The 17,717-nt window shown below is 45.2% G+C and overlaps 1 protein-coding gene across 5 annotated transcripts in view; it reads right to left on the minus strand.

Moving 5' to 3' along the window:
- Positions 1-5,284: 5,284 nt before the first annotated feature.
- EPB41L4A (erythrocyte membrane protein band 4.1 like 4A) overlaps positions 5,285-17,717 on the minus strand; it is a 419,914-nt gene continuing 407,481 nt past the window's right edge. For all 5 annotated transcript variants that reach the window (XM_063964124.1, XM_063964123.1, XM_063964121.1 and 2 more), the window contains 2 exons: positions 14,001-14,082; positions 5,285-6,069 (listed from right to left, as the gene is read on the minus strand). In XM_063964124.1, the coding sequence (XP_063820194.1) occupies positions 5,947-6,069; positions 14,001-14,082 (205 nt within the window). In that variant the 3' untranslated portion in view covers positions 5,285-5,946. The remainder of the gene's footprint in view (positions 6,070-14,000; positions 14,083-17,717) is intronic.

Raw genomic sequence — 17,717 nt, forward strand, 5'->3', positions numbered from 1 at the left:
TCCATGGTTAGAAGGATCCAGTTCTGAATCCCAAACCTGCATCCCTCGAGAAGGTGAGGCAGCTGTAGCCACCACAGTAGTGAAATCCTGGTTTTCGGTGACAGACTTATCCCCTGGCGCATGTGTAGGTGAGATCCCGACCACTTGTCCAGGAGATCCAGTTGAAAGACCGTGCATGAAATCTTCTGTACTGTAGAGCCTCGTAGGAGACAACCATCTTCCCCAGAAGGCGGATGCACTGATGAACCGATACCCGGGCAGGTCTCAAGACATCCCGAACCATCATTTGTATCACCAACGCTTTCTTCACCAGTAGAAATACCCTCTGCACTTCCAAGTCGAGGATCATCCCCAGGAAAGACAATCTCCTTGTCGGCTCCAAATGTGACTTTGGAAGATTCAGGTTCCATCCGTGTTCCCTGAGCAGTCGAATCGTGAGAGCAATGGACTACAACAACCTCTCCTTGGAAGATGCCTTTATCAGCAGATCGTCCAGATACGGAATTATATTCACCCCCTGCTTGCGGAGGAGAATCATCATCTCTGCCATTACCTTGGTGAACACCCACGGTGCTGTGGAGAGGCCGAATGGCAGTGCCTGGAACTGATAGTGACAGTCCAACAATGCAAATCTGAGATAAGCCTAGTGTGGCAGCCAAATCGGAATGTGGAGGTACGCATCCTTGATATCTAGAGATACCAGAAACTCTTCCTCCTCCAATCCTGAGATCACCGCTCTCAGAGACTCCATTTTGAACTTGAATTCCCTTAGATAAGGGTTTCACGACTTCAGGTTCAAAATTGGCCTGACTGAACCATCCGGTTTCGGTACCACGAATAGGTTTGAATAATAACCCTTGTTTAGCAGATGAGATGGAACTGGGACAATGACATCTGACCTTTCTAATTTTTGAATGGCTTCCTGAAGGATAGCCCTGTCTCAGCAAAGCTGGCAAGCCTGATTTTAAGAATCTGTAAGGTGGGAGCTCTTGAAACTCCAGTCTGTACCCCTGGGACCCATGGATCCAGGCTGGATGACACCCAGACATGACTGAAACGTCTGAATCTCGCTCCCACCTGCCCGTTCTCCAGGCAGTGAGGCCCAACGTTATGCTGAGGATTTTGAGGAAACAGAGGCAGGCTTCTATTCCTGGGAACCTGCAGGTGTAGGTCTTTTGGATTTTGCTCGACTACCTCTGAAGAAAGTGGTAGGAGGTTTGGACTTTCTAGCCTTTGCGATCCGAAAGGACTGCGTTGTGGACGTAGAAAAGGGTTTCTTCGTCGCCTGAGTGGCTGAGGGAAGAAAGGTTGAATTACCAGCGGTTGTCATGGAGATCCACGCATCCAATGCTTCCCCAAATAGAGCCTGACCTGTGTAGGGTAAGTTCTCCACACTTCTCCTGAATTCTGCGTCGGCAGACCATTGGCGTAGCCAGAGTCCCCTGCGTGCTGAGACAGCCATGGATGATGTCCTTGCAGTCAGATTACCCAGGTCCTTCATGAACTCCGCGGAATCCTGTATGTTACGTAAAAACATGTCAATGTCACTTCTATCCATAGTATCTAATGTCTCAAGCAATGCACCTGACCAATTTACTATGGCTTTAGAAATCCATGCACAGGCAATAGTAGACCTTAACTCCACGCCTGAAGCAGTGTATATGGATTTGAGCGTAGTCTCAATTTTGCGGTCTGCCGGTTCTTTCAACGCAGTAGACCCAGGTACAGGTAAAACCACCTTTTTTGAAAGCCTAGAGACAGAGGTGTCCACTATAGGTGGGCTTTCCCACTTTATCCTATCCTCCTCAGGGAAGGGAAAAGCGACCAGAACCCACTTTGGGTTCTGGAACCTTTTCTCTGGGTTTTCCCCAGGATTTTTCAAATAACGCGTTCAATTCTTTAGATGCAGGGAAAGTTAAGGGGGGCTCCTTGTTGTCAGTGAAATAAGCCTCCTCAACCTGTTCAGGGGGCTTGTCAGTAATGTGTAAAACATCCCTAATGGCCTCAATCATGAGCTGTACCCCTTTAGCGAGGGAAGCCTCACCCCCCCCCCCCCCCGCATATCCCCATCACCATCTGCCGTGTCAGAGTCAGTATCCATGTCGACTTGTGTAATCTGGGCAAGGACACGTTTCTTTGGGTATATACCTGGGGATTTTGATGAGGTAGTGGGGACAGAACCAGACAAAACCTCCACAGATTTTCTTAAAACCTGTCTTTCAGTCTCATTATAGGCTATCCTAGAAGAAATCTGGGATAACATTCCCTTAATGGAAGCCAACCAATGTGGCTCAGATTCAGAAGGCTGAGACATGATATTACATTCCTGAGTACAGGGAATGGATTCCTCTGGAGAAGATACATATTCTTCCGCACATAACAGAGTCCCTGGACATTGTTATGTGAGAAATTTACACACACGTCAGACACCGTTTCCCCCAAGTACCTTCAGAGAAACACAGAGTTAATGGAGCCAGCACACACAGCGCCCCAGTAGGCAGTTATGAAATAACTACCTGGCGCTGACTGTGCACCCTTAATAGACTACACAGTTATATACAGTCTCCCTCCCCCCCCCCACCACCCCCCTTTTACAACCCCCTGGTACCGTACAGGATAGCTGGAGTTATGTGGAGGGGCAGCGCTCCCTGTCAGCGTCTCTTGGTGTGGATCTGCAGGGAGAAAATGGCACTGGTGAGCTGCTGGGTCCGCTCTGAGGAGAAGCTCCGCCCCCAAACATGGCGCATCTTCCCGCAATTTGAATCTTTATACTGGCCTGAGGTAATGGCGCTAGCAGCGGTACCTAAGTCCCTGATAGCCTGAGTGACCAGTTTTTCAAGGGTATTGTGCTGGCCCAGGGCGCCCCTCACAGCGCCGCACCTGAGTACCTCTGAGCCTGTCCGGTGCGCAGTGTCAGAACTGCGCTTCCACCCTGTTGCCGCCATTCACACCGGCTCCCCGCTTGTCGGGTCACCGGTGACACACTTACCACCGCGATCTTCTGGCTCTGTTAGGGGTTGGTGGCATGCTGCGGGAGTGAGCGGTCGCCTCGGGGGCTAACGATCATCACCCTCAGGAGCTTAATGTCCTGTCAGCGGAGACAGTTGCCATTAACCTCAGAGGGTTGGACACTACTCCCCCCCTAAGTCCCGCGAAGCAGGGAGGCTGTTGCCAGCAGCCTCCCTGTACCTAATTACTCTTAAAAAATAATAAAACCAGAGAAACGCTAGGAGCTCCCCAGGCTGTGATCGGCTCCTCCGGGCACATTTTCTAAACTGAGTCTGGTAGGAGGGGCATAGAGGGAGGAGCCAGCCCACACTATCAAACCCTTAAAGTGCTTATGGCTCCTGGTGGACCCATCTATACCCCATGGTACTAATATGGACCCCAGCATCCTCTAGGACGTAAGAGAAAAATATGGTAGCCGGACCTGCTGCATGAAATAGGGGATGCCAGAATGAGAGGTCTGGTCATTACAACACCCTCATCTCTGGACTTGACACTTTCTATAGTACAAAATTTTATGATTTGGTGAGCACCAGAAAATAATACTTGGGCACTTCATTTGAAAGATTGGACTCTCTTCTTTTTAATGAAGACACCTGAGTTTATTGAAGCCAGGATGGGTATTATATTATCTCATCCCTGGACTAGATAAGGATTTCTGCAATGCTCTCTCGCCATTCCCTGGAATTTGAGTGTAATGACCTCATCTCCTGCCTATTGCAATTATGTAATCAAGCATCACCCCATCCCAGCTCCCAACTAAGGCAACTATTGGGGAGCTTTAAGGTAGTACCCCTTTCAGACATAAACCCTAGTTTTAACCCAACTCGGACCTGGGACACTGAGCACGGTTTGAAGTTGGGGTTTTCTGTACATACCCCCTGTTCACACATTGGTGATGACCCAGGTTATTCTCTGGTAGTCACCCTTCACACCAGACCCAGGTCTTCTGTCTTACAGTGGACCCTTGGAGATTGTCATCTCCAAGCGCTACTGTCCCCGTCAATTAATTTATTTTAGCCATGACCCGGGTTACACCTTTCAAGCTGGGGCATTGACGCAGGTTGCAAGTTCTGGGAATAATCCTGGTTGGTTGCAGTCTTGTAGACCTGGGAATGTAAACCTGGGTCAGACCTTTTCAGACATAAGTAGAACCTGGGTTGATGTTCGTGCGCCAGAAAGATCAGGTTGTCCAACATGTTGGTTTTCTACAATTGGGGCTGTAGATTGCTAGTGTATGGTATCAATCAGTAAATTTGCAAACCATTTCTAGTAAACTGATGAGCCTTTCAAGATTGGCAGGTCTGTATTTGCTAAAAAAATGATCTGCAAATGACTGAAAAATATCTGTAATGTATGAGTGTAGATTGGTGGATTGGGGAATCTTTAAATCTGGGAATAAAAACCTGCAAATTGTTTTTTTTTGTAATTGCTGAGGTATGGGGGACTTTATTTAGTACCTCGGTCAATTTGAGTTAACCATATGGGCTCAACCATGGATATCCTTAAAACCTGGACTGTAATTGCGGAGTTTAGGGACCTGTGCATTACAGCAAATTAGGTTTACTCAGGATGAAGATCAGATTTTATTTGTGGTTTGTTGTGAGCTGCACCCTTATCGAAACAATATGCTATACATTAAACCCTATGGACAGTACAGATGGTGTAATGGTTAGCATTACTGCGTCACAGCATTGAGGTCATGGGTTCGATTCCCACCATGGCCAGAACTGTGTGGAGTTTGTATATTCTCCCCGTACTTGCGTGGGTTTTTAAAAAAATATACTGGTAGGTTAATTGGTGCCCAACAAAATTAACCGTTGCATTAATGTGTCTGCGTGTACGTGTGATAGGGAATATAGATTGTAAGCTCCACTAGGAATGACGTGAATGGACAAATATTCTCTGTAACGCGCTGTTATATGTGTGTGTGCTACAGGTATATAAATAACGAGTAATATCACCTTTACATTTTGCCTTAATGTGTCTGCGTGTTACATGTGGTATTGAATATAGATTGTAAGCTCCACTGGGGCAGGGACTGATATGAATGGCCAAATATTCTCTGTAAAGCGCTGTGTTATATGTGTCTGTGCTATATAAATAACGGGTAATAAATAACTGATAATGTCACCTTTACATTTTATGCTTCTAAATTTACTGCTGCAGAATATTAGAACATTGACAACTCCTGTATTATTGAGAAACTGCTACAGATCTGTAGCAGAGAACTTTAGTTATGATGCCCTCTGCAAATAAGTGGAAATCGTTTTTGGCTAGATTTTTATTTTTAAATACTTTGGATTTTTAATACTGCAAGAATAAAATAAATCCAGAAAAATTCATTAAAAAAAATGAAAATTTTACAGACAACGTTTCTTACAAGTGACTACAGGCCCGAAGGCCGTGGAGAAACTAAAATCTATTAGTAGTAGTGTACTAAATAAGCATATTTGTACAGTTCAACTTCAACTTAAAAACTCCGGGAGCTGGAAACAATTGGCTTTCATAGTCACAATTAATATTCAAATGTGCACAGAATGTGAAACAATGACATAAGAGCAGCATATACGATGATGTACAATCCATTGTAACATTGGCGATGATTTACAGGTCACAAGCTTTGTTCAGTTCTGCCTGTTATTGTTAACACTATGTCCACCACCGTAGATCACTTTGGTGTGTATTCTGATTGCCATACACACAGATGAACGTTCCCAATGCAGCTGTGGCCTCTAACTTCCTGTATAAAATGGCCTCCATATTCACAGCCAATGGCTTTGCTGTTTAATGGTTTCTGTGATGTAGGCTCCAACGACCGTAAATAAACTCTGAAATTTTCCACCTAGTCTGTCATGGAAATATTATTTACAGAGCTTCTGATCTGTAGAGCGATTGTCCACAAATATATATAGAGACCTGGCCTGCATTCTACTGATTTCAAGTTTCAGATTTGAGGCGTGAGGTGGGTGCTGGTTTTATGGTCTTTCCATTGTGCTTTCCATCCCTGCTGTGAGGAGAAACCCCAGCTTCCATCAGGCTATCCTTGGATCCATTCCTTTTCTGAAATAATAACAGTTTTCATTATTAAGTCAAATTCACATAGCCATCCAGATTCCACAAAAGATCTCAACTGTCCCAACTGTCCTTTCACACAGAAAAGACCCCGGGGCTGATCCTGAAAATTACCGGGTCCAAATGCTTGACCTGTCAATTTGGTTTCTGTGTGAAAGGGGTATAATTCTCCAATGTATATACACAATCCTATGCCACCAGGCGCATCACTTTTACATAAACATTATAGGACACTGGAGTACTATGAAGCTTTAAAAAAATCGATTTTAATGTAATACAATTACTGGAATCTGAAATACTTTCTAAGTCCCTCCACTAAATATTGCTCATGTCTGTCTGTCTAGTATATTCCTGTTGTCATGACGACTCCCCTGCTCTCTGCTCACGCCCACCCAAGGATTCAGCTATATGTGCTGGCTGTCATTGCTAACTCATTAACCACTTGCTTGGCATGGTCACATCAGATGTGACCATGCCTGCAAGTGCTCTATCTGACCTGGTCGCAGTCAGATAAACAGTGTTAGCAGCGGCGGGGAAGGGAAACTTCCCTCCGCTGCTGCTGTCAGAGGGACCGGAAGGTCCCTTTGCCTCCTTGCACTCTCACCTGAGTGTCATGCTGCCGATCACTGCTGATCGGTCAGAACGGCAGGATCCCCCCCTCCAGCGGCTGCAGCCGTTGGAGGGCAGCCACTTGGCAGTCGCTGGGGAGAGTAAATTAACCCTCCCAAGCCACCCCCAGACCCCCCTGTATACCTGGAGGCTGTCCCGGCTTTCAAAATAATAGCCACGATGGTCGCAATGTTTCCGATGGTCGCGATGTTCCCGATTGATGTTTCAATGTTTGGGGGGGAAATATTCACCAAAAAATAATAATTTTCTTTTTTTTAACTAAAATCATTTGGGATAGGGTTAAATTCATGTTCTTCAAGTAATTCAGTCATAAAAAACCCCAACAATTTCGGAGCGGTTTTTGGCGAAATAAATCGTCAGTTAAGCGGTTAATATCAATGTAGGCATTGTTAAGCTTAATTGTTTTCCTGTCTGGCATTCTCTGTATCTACAGATTGTATATTTGTATGCCATATATGTAAAATGACTGTCCAGATCTGTGTGAGCTGTTGTGCTTTATGCATAAATGATGATAATGAATAAGATGATGCATTGATCACATGCTGCAACTCACTGATGCACATTAGCACTCATTTTTATTTTTCAAATATATATTTCCTAATTGGGATCCTTTGCATAATGGAAAACTTGTAATAGTGACTGTCTAAAAAAGAATGTGTAATACTTCACACGTATTAATTAAGCCAGAGGTTCCCAAACCTGATTCTCAAGACGCATCGTGAGGTGGCGCCAAACACAAGCTGGGCAGAAACGGCATGTGAGGAGATGGATGCAGATCTTGCTGCGAGAAGCAAGATCTGCGTCCATCTCTGAATAACTCCCTAAATCAATTAGGCACATATGTGACCACACCAGGCTGGGCTTTCCCTGACAGTCACATCAGAGGAGCCTGCCAGCAGCTAATCTGGTGGTGAACTCAGCCCACTTCTAGCCTCCTACTGCCGGCCAAGTTGTGTTTTGAAGGAGGGTGATCCTATAAGAATCACCCATCCGCGGATGCAGGATGACAGTCTTCCTGCAGCCCAAGCTAGCTCAGGGGGATCAGAGAAGCTGCAGCTTTCCTTCTCTACCCAGCTACAGGGTCTGCTGGTGGGAGGGGGGTGTCTGCGTTAGACGATCCTAATAGGATTGCCCAGCCAGCAGTTATTGTTGGCGATCCTCCTACTGCTAGCTGATCTTCCTGAAGGACTGTGAAGTCCTGCAAGAAGAGGAAGTAAAATTATGTTTTATACAGTTAATAAAAATAAATGATGGGTATGCATCAAATATACAAATATATAAGTGCCTTGAGTCATGTTGGCGAAAGTGTGCTGCATAAATAAAAACTCAATATGCCACGTAGCGGGAGATGCCTGGCGTAAGTGAGCTGGCAGGTTCTGTATAACTCTGTTACCGTCAGCCATCTTTTTTGACGAAAATGCATCTTATTTACATCGCTATGTGAATAGGATGCACAAGCAGATTGTACTGATTACAATGATTTGTGGGATGCCTATATTGTCTGTGCGTCTGCGGCTGTAACTGCATATGAAAAGGTACGTTTTCTAGGAAAACACGGTAATGTAGTATTCCATATGCAGATACAGTCACGGTCATGCACAGAATATAGGGCATGCCGCATGGCATGTTAATCAGCACAAGCTGTTTATGCATCCTATGTGCCTCATTTTGCAAATAAGGTGCATTTTAGTGGAAAAAGTTGCACATAAAGATGCTCGACGCTACTGAGTCACGACATGGCGCAACTAGAAGGGCTGTTTAACACGCAGGAATGCTAGATGCAGATGGACACAGTTGTACGGAATTTATATTTGTTTTTAACTATAAAAAAAATCACAAAAATGTTGATTTAAATTAACAAATGATGTAAATAAAAGCTATTTAACCCATATTTTCTGATTTTATTAACAAATCTGCGTATTTGTAAATAAAATTATACTGAATTGGTAAAGAGCTCTTATTTACATAAGTTGATAATTAAAAAAAAAAATTAGGCTACTTACCATCGTAACACTACTCCCATCCCTGAGTGACAATTCCCAGTATCATTAGCCTCCACCCCACTAGTGGTAAAAATCGCCTACGACCCACAAGTTTCCATATGGGTTGGGTGCGGGATACCGGCGGTCAGAATACCAACACCGGACACCGGCATCCCGACAGATATGAGCAACTAAACTAGGCCCAATCCTATCCCTACCCACAACCCTTCCTTCCCACAGCCTAATCCTAACCCCCCTCCCCCACAGCCTAACCCACCCCCGCAGCCTAAACCCCTCCCCCCCCCCCCCTTTCTCCCCAGCCTAACCCTAACTCTCCCCACGGCATACTTACCTTCGGCATTCCGGCTGTTGGGATTCCGGCACCGGTCTTCTGACCACCGACATCCTGTCCGTCGGGATGCCAAATACATCCTGTTCATATGTCCTCACTTTGGCACTACCCCATGACCCTGTCACTATATAGTTTGCTTGTTCTTGTTGTAATACTGAAGAGGATATGCACCCACCAGCCATAACATTAAAACCACTGATAGGTGAAGTGAATATCATTGATTATCTCATTACAATCGTACATGTCAAGGGGTGGGATATATTAGGCAGCAAGTGAGCACTTATTTCTTGAATTTGATGTGCTAGAATTAAGAAAAATGGGAAAGCGTAAGGCTCTAAATAACTTTGACAAGGGTTAAATTAAGAGGGCTTGATGACTGGGTCAGAGCATCTTCAAAATGGCAGGTCTTGTGCGGTGTTCCCAGTATGCAGTGGTTAGTACCTACGAAAAGTGGTACTAGAAATGACTACCGCTGAAGTGGCAACAGGGTTATGAGCACTTAAGGCACATTAATGCAAACGCTACCCCTTCTTGTCTGATCCCACAGACGAGCTACTGTAGTACAAATTGCTGAGAAAGTTAATGCTGACTATGATAGAAAGGTATAATAAGAACACACAGTGCATCGCAGATTGCTGCGTATAGGTCTGTGTAGCCGCAGAACAGTCAGAGCACCCATGCTATCCCCTGTCCACCGCTGAAAGCACCTACTGTGGGCACGCAAACGTGAGAACTGGGCCATGGAGACATTGAAGAAGATTGCCTCATCTGATGAATCACGTTTTCTTTTACATTATGTGGGCGGCCAGGTTGTATCTGCATTGTTTATCAAGGGAAGAGATGGCACCAGCATGAAGGAAAGCCTGAAGAGTCAGTGTGATGCTCTGAGCAATGGGGTCATTCCGAGTTGATCGCACGTAGCAACTTTTTGCTGCTCGTGCAATCAACTTGACACCACCTATGGGGGAGTGTATTTTAGCATAGCAGGGCTGCGAACGCTTGTGCAGCCCTGCTATGCTAAAAAAGTTTCCTGCAAAACAAGACCAGGGTCAGACCTACTTACCCTGTGCAACGGATCCAGCGACGAAGGTCCCGGGATTGACGTCAGCCATCCGCCCTCCAAACGCATGGACACGCCTGCGTTCGGATCTCCACGCCCGGAAAACGGTGAGTAGACGCCCTGGAACGCCTCCCCGCCGTCAATCTTCTTGCAATCGCCGCTGCGATCACTTTCAGCGCTGCCGGCGTCGCTGCCCGGCGATGACCGCTGCCAGGCAACAATGCGTGTGCGCATTGCGGGCGCTGTGCCGCCGCAGTCCCGGCCCGTTTGCACCGCAGCAAAGAACCGCTGCGTGCGAACTGGTCGGAATGACCCCCAACGTTCTTTTGGAAAACCTTGGGTCCTGGATGTTACTTTTACCACCTACCTAAACATTGTTATAAACCAAATACACCCCTTCATGGCAACAGTATTCCGTGATGGCAGTGTCCTCTTTCAGCAGGATAATGCTCCCTGCTACACTGCTAACATTGTGCAGGAATTTTTGTTCAACTTGATCGAACATCTGTTGGATGTGCTGGAAAAACAAGTCTGAGCCATGGAGGCCCCATCTTGAAGGACCTGCTGCTAACGTCTTGGTACCAGTTGTCACAGGACATCTTCAGAGGTCTTGCGGAGGCAATGCCTGGACAGGTCAGAGCTGTTTTGGCGGCACGAGGGGGACCTGCACAATATTAGGCAGGTGGTATCAACGTTATAGCTGATGGGTGTATAATGCACCTGTTTGCATACATGTGAAAACACACAGAGGGGTAAATTTACTAAGAATCGTATTTTCCCGTTTGAGGTCAAAGTTCAATCACGAATGACATCGAAAGTGTAAATATGCAACTTTTTGAATTGATTACGACTAATTTACTAAGCTGCCGTATTCTGCATTTTCGGTTTTTCCGATGTCGATGTCATTCGTTTTTTTAGGCAGTGTTTTACGTGAGTGACTTGTAAAACACTGCCGACTTTAATACAATGAATCTCGGCCGGATCTGAGAGATCCGTGCTGGGCTTCATTGTGCACCTTGTAACAAAAAAAAAAAAGGTTAAACTTAAAAAAAAAAATTGCGTGGGGTCCCCCCTCCTAAGCCAAACCAGCCTCGGGCTCTTTGAGCCGGTCCTGGTTGCAAAAATATGGGAAAAAAATTGACAGGGGTTCCCCCATATTTAAACAACCAGCACCGGGCTCTGCGCCTGGTCAAAAAGCGTAGGGGTCCCCCGTATTTTTGAAACCAGCAACGGGCTCCACTAGCTGGACAGATAATGCCACAGCCGGGGGTCACTTTTATACAGCGCCCTGCGGCCGTGGCATTAAATACCCAACTAGTCACCCCTGGCCGGGGTACCCTGGAGGAGTGGGAACCCCTTAAATCAAGGGGTCCCCCCCCTCCAGCCACCCAAGGGCCAGGGGTGAAGCCCGAGGCTGTCCCCCTCATCCAATGGGCTGCGGATGGGGGGCTGATAGCCTTTGTTGTAAGTTATGAATATTGTTTTTAGTAGCAGTACTACAAGTCCCAGCAAGCCTCCCCCGCAAGCTGGTACTTGGAGAACCACAAGTACCAGCATGCGGCGGAAAACCGGGCCCGCTGGTACCTGTAGTACTACTACTAAAAAAATACCCCAATAAAGACATAACACACACACCTTGAAAGTATAACTTTAATGCATACATACACACCACCATATACACATACTTACCTTATGTTCACACGAGGGTCGGTCCTCTTCTCCATGTAGAATCCATGGTGTACCTGTTGAAAAAATTCAACTCACCAAATCCAGTGTAGAGGGCTCCTCGGGTAATCCATTTGTAATCCACGTACTTGTAAAAATAAAAAAACGGACACCCGACCACGAACTGAAAGGGGCCCCATGTTTTCACATGGGACCCCTTTCCCCGAATGCCAGAAACCCCCTCTGACTTATGTCTAAGAGGGTTTCTTCAGCCAATCAGGGAGCGCCACGTTGTGGCATCCTCCTGATCGGCTGTGTGCTCCTGTACTGTATGACAGGCGGCACACGGCAATGTTACAATGTAGCGCCTATGTGCTCCATTGTAACCAATGGTGGGAACTTTGTGGTCAGCGGGTGACCGAAACTAAAATCACCGCTGACCACAAAGTTCCCACCATTGGTTACAATGGAGCGCATAGGCGCTACATTGTAACACTGCCGTGTGCTGCCTGTCATACAGTACAGGAGCACACAGCCGATCAGGAGGGTGCCACAACGTGGCGCTCCCTGATTGGCTGAAGAAACCCTCTTAGACATAAGTCAGAGGGGGTTTCTGGCATTCGGGGAAAGGGGTCCCATGTGAAAACATGGGGCCCCTTTCAGTTCGTGGTCGGGTGTCCGTTTTTTTATTTTTACAAGTACGTGGATTACAAATGGATTACCCGAGGAGCCCTCTACACTGGATTTGGTGAGTTGAATTTTTTCAACAGGTACACCATGGATTCTACATGGAGAAGAGGACCGACCCTCGTGTGAACATAAGGTAAGTATGTGTATATGGTGGTGTGTATGTATGCATTAAAGTTATACTTTCAAGGTGTGTGTGTTATGTCTTTATTGGGGTATTTTTTTAGTAGTAGTACTACAGGTACCAGCGGGCCGCATGCTGGTACTTGTGGTTCTCCAAGTACCAGCTTGCGGGGGAGGCTTGCTGGGACTTGTAGTACTGCTACTAAAAACAATATTCATAACTTACAACAAAGGCTATCAGCCCCCCATCCGCAGCCCACTGGATGGGGGGGGACAGCCTCGGGCTTCACCCCTGGCCCTTGGGTGGCTGGAGGGGGGGGGACCCCTTGATTTAAGGGGTTCCCACTCCTCCAGGGTACCCCGGCCAGGGGTGACTAGTTGGGTATTTAATGCCACGGCCGCAGGGCGCTGTATAAAAGTGACCCCCGGCTGTGGCATTATCTGTCCAGCTAGTGGAGCCCGGTGCTGGTTTCAAAAATACGGGGGACCCCTACGCTTTTTGTCCCCCGTATTTTTGGAACCAGGACCAGGCGCAGATCCCGGTGCTGGTTGTTAAAATATGGGGGAACCCCTGTCAATTTTTTCCCCATATTTTTGCAACCAGGGCCGGCTCAAAGAGCCCGAGGCTGGTTTGGTTTGGGAGGGGGGACCCCACGCATTTAAAAAAAAAAAAATTAAAACATTTCCCACCCCTTCCCACTGAAAAACATGCACGGATCTCATGGATCCGTGCATGCCTATACAAACACGGGATAAAAAAGCAGGTCTGTTTTTTTTTAGCACTTTTTCACGATTTGTATTTCATCACGGCAGTGTTAGGCTATTGTCGGCAGTGTTTGTGTTTTGCACTATTTAGTAAATGACCGATTTCTACCAAATTGCAGGCGTATTTGACCGATGGTGTATTGATTCGTGATTTTTTCCTAGGACTTCCAAAATATTACGAATGCCCTCATCACTGCCGTGATTTTTGCTTAGTAAATTACCGAGATGACACTTTGAAGAAAAAACGGCATCTCGGTCAAAATCGGGACCTTAGTAAATATACCCCAGACTGTCTGATTCAGAGTTGGGAGCAAATGGATCAGGTGGGGCAGATATAAAATGTACAGAGACCTAGAGTTGAGTAGGGCATGTCCTAGATTATTTCTAGATTTCAGTGTAAAGACAATGCTGTCCAACAGTTGTTTCTTACATGCAAAAGCAATCTATACTTTGCCTGCATGCAATAAGATAATTGCAATTGCACCCCATGCACAGCAACATGGTTTGTTCTCGAAGTAAACTGTTCGTTTTTTTTATTTGCTCTGAATTCTGAATCAGGCCAAGGATCTCTAGGATACAAATAAACAGTACCGATCGTCCATTACAGCCTGCTAGCACAGTCACTGTAACCTTCTGATGTACACAGCTTACTAACCTGTTGTGACGGCGGCCCACTAGCGCAATGTGTATCTGAGGCTCGTGTCACAGTCAGAGGAGCCACAAGATCAGTTTTCGCACTGAGAACAAGAAATTAATTGGATTATGTAATTAATGAAAACATGGAGTGCAAGTAAAATAAAAAATATTTCTTCGTATCTGATTACAAAAAATATACATGAAATAAAATAACCAAAGAAAAAAAATGTAGTAGTCATTTATGTATTATGTCTTACCGATTGTGCACGTATGTATGTATATGTGAGTGAGTGAGTGAGTGAGTGTGTGTGTGTGTGTGTGTGTGTGTGTGTGTGTGTGTGTGTGTGTTTGTATATATACAGTATTGTGCAAAAGTTTAAGGCAGGTGTGGAAAAAATACTGCAAAGTGAGAATGCTTTCAAAAATAGAAGTGTTAATAGTTTATTTTTTTTATGTTAACAAAATGCAAAGTGAGTGACCAGAAGAGAAATCCTCAATGCTGAGAAATACAGGCTGGTACTTATCCATCATGCACTACCATCAATGAGGCTTCTGACTGGCTCCAAACTTATTCTGCAGCAGGACAACGACCCTATACATACAGCCAATGTCATTAAGAACGATCTTCAGCGTCAAGAAGAACAAGGAGTCCTGGAAGTGATGATATGGCCCCCACAGAGCCCTGATCTTAACATCACTGAGTCTGTCTGGGAATAACCTCCCTGCCAAATTCTATTAAAAACTGTGTGAAAGTGTAACTAGAAGAATTGATGCCATTTTGAAGGCAAAGGGTGGTTACACCAAATATTGATTTGATTTAGATTTCTCTTCTGTTCACTCACTTTGCATTTTGTTAATTGAGAAAAATAAACTATTAACACGTCTATGTTTGAAAGCATTCTTACTTCGCAGCATTTTTTACTCACCTGCCAAAACCATTTGCACAGTACCGTAGAGATATATATATATAAAATAAATGAGAAATAGCAGCATGAAGAATAACATTATTGGTCCTGATGACGGACTATTATCCCCCAAAACGTTGAAGAATAAACCACCCGTTTCTTTCACTTATTAATCCCGGAGTGCCGCCCAGCGTTATTCACATATACAGGGGTATAACATACACCACGGGAGGGCAGCCAGGTACAGTAATTCAAGTGGCACCGCTCACCCAGGGAGTGGCGGATATATATATATATATATATATATATATATATATATATATATATATATATAAGAAAGGATATAGTGTGAGTGCAAACCGGGTTATAATGAAGTCCTTCTGTGGAACTACAAGTCCAAGTCTATCTGCACGCTGCCGCTTGTATCAGCTGTCGTCCACCCTGTTCACCCGTCTCCACACAGGGAAATAAATATCTGGAAACATGGAATAATAGGGGGTGCAAATAGTGCATTAAAAGAGTTTACAGTTTATCAAAACATCGTATACCGACAATCAGATTCAGTGCGTACCAAAGAAGGCCGTAAAACCACCGCTATATGTCTAAAAAGGAAGCGCTTGTATTTGATAATGACCGCTCATACCTGTAATAAAATACATATGTTATTTAAAATGTATACAGCTCTTTTTGTGACGTTTTTTGGAGGTATATTGTATATTCCAGAGTTCTGAGGGTTCCGTTTATTCGTCCGGGTTAAGTAGTGATTTCTCTTTGTGCTAGAGTCCAGACCTATCTGTCCCAACTTTTCCTACCTTCCGTGAACCGCTGACCACGGCTCACTGGTGGTGTCCCAGCTCTGGTTCCCTCCCGCAGGCTGGCGATGTCCGTAAGCGCTTATTGCCGAGTGATTGACGATGACATCACTCCCGTGTCCTCTTTCCTCCGTCTCTCTCTCCAACGCATTTCGGGCTTGGAGGCCTTTTGTCCAGGATGGAGATAGTTCCTAGTAATTCCTCTTTATAGCGAAAAAAAACTTTATTATTCCAAATCTAAAAAACAGGAAATGGTAATACCGGATGTTCTCTAGCCAGCGGCAACCATGTGCTCATCCTACCCTTTATTACAGGGTTTCCTAAATTTCACACAAAAAAAAAAATTATAATTTTTTTTTTCCATCCATGCGGCTTGTGGATGGTCGTGAAACACAGCAGCATGCAGCGGTGAATGCGTCTCTCATTATTATTCTTATACGATTGTACTAGCGGTGGTTTTACCGCCTTCTTTGGTACGCACTGAATCTGATTGTCGGTATACAATGTTTTAATAAACTGTAAACTCTTTTAATGCACTATTGGCGCCCCCTATTATTCCATATTTCCATATATATACATATATATATATATATAAATGAGAAATAGCAGCATGAAGAATAACACTAAAACAATTCAGTGTTTGTGTTCTAGCAGAATAAATCCCAATAGTTAACAGTTTATATAGTATGTGTTTCTCTGACTGGATTGGACATGATACTGTATCTCTCCTGGCAATCCTGACCACGTGCTTTGTGCTTTTGGCCACAGAGGCACTTTATTACACTATGCTATTTTTCTCTGTACATAGGGGGTCATTCCGAGTTGTTCGCTCGTTGACGTTTTTCGCAATGGAGCGATTAAGGCAAAAATGCGCATGGTACGCAGTGCGCATGCGCTAAGTATTTTAGCACAAAATTTAGTAGATTTACTCACAACCGAACAAAGAATTTTCATGGTTGAAGTGAACGGAGTGTGATTGACAGGAAGAGGGTGTTTCTGGGCGGAAACTGACCGTTTTCTGGGAGGGAGTGTGCGGAAAAAACGCAGGCGTGCCAGGATAAAACGCGGGAGTGTCTGGAGAAACGGGGGAGTGGCTGGCCGAACGCAGGGCGTGTTTGTGACGTCAAACCAGGAACTAAATGGACCGAGCTGATCGCAATCTAGGAGTAGGTCTGGAGCTACTCAGAAACTGCTAAGAATTTTCTATTCGCAATTCTGCTAATCTTTCGTTCGCTATTCTGCTAAGCTAAAATACACTCCCAGAGGGCGGCGGCCTAGCGCGTGCAATGCTGCTAAAATCTGCTAGCGAGCGAACAACTCGGAATGACCCCCATAATCACCAGGATTCGGTCTCTAGGTCGACAGTAACTAGGTCGGCCACTATTAGTCGACAGTATCTAGGTCAACAGAGTCTCTACATCGACATGTTCTAGGTTGACAGGTCAAAAGGTCGACATGAGTATTTCACAAATTTTTTTATTTATTTTCACCTTTTTCATACTTCAGCCCATGCGGACTACGATTGCGAATAGTAACCGGTGACGAGCACAGCGAGGCACCTTGCGAAGGGACATGGTGCACTAATTGGGGTTCCCGGTCACTGTACGGAGAAAACAACACAACCCCCCCCCCCCCCCCGCATAAAAAACTCATGTCGACCTTTTGACCTGTCGACCTAGAGACCCTGTCGACCTAGTTACTGTCGAACAATAGTGGTCAACCTAGTTGCTGTCGACCCAGTTACTGTCAACCTTGCATACCACACTCATAATCAGCATGGATCTCTAATGCAAGATTCAAAGAAAACCAATCTGCAAGTGAAAGATACACAGGTAAGGTGTTTATATTTATTATTCTGGTATGGGATTATTCTGCTTGAACATGAACTGGTTTAGTACACTAGACTACACTAGATGGCGCTAGATTTCATTTCTTGTCTGAGAGTCTACTGTATTTCGACTAATAGCATCCAGGAGAACATTGCAGCCACTTGAAGTAATGGAAGTGTTCGACAGCTAT

The sequence above is a fragment of the Pseudophryne corroboree genome, chromosome 1 (genome assembly GCF_028390025.1).
Source record: "Pseudophryne corroboree isolate aPseCor3 chromosome 1, aPseCor3.hap2, whole genome shotgun sequence".
Taxonomy (NCBI): domain Eukaryota; kingdom Metazoa; phylum Chordata; class Amphibia; order Anura; family Myobatrachidae; genus Pseudophryne; species Pseudophryne corroboree.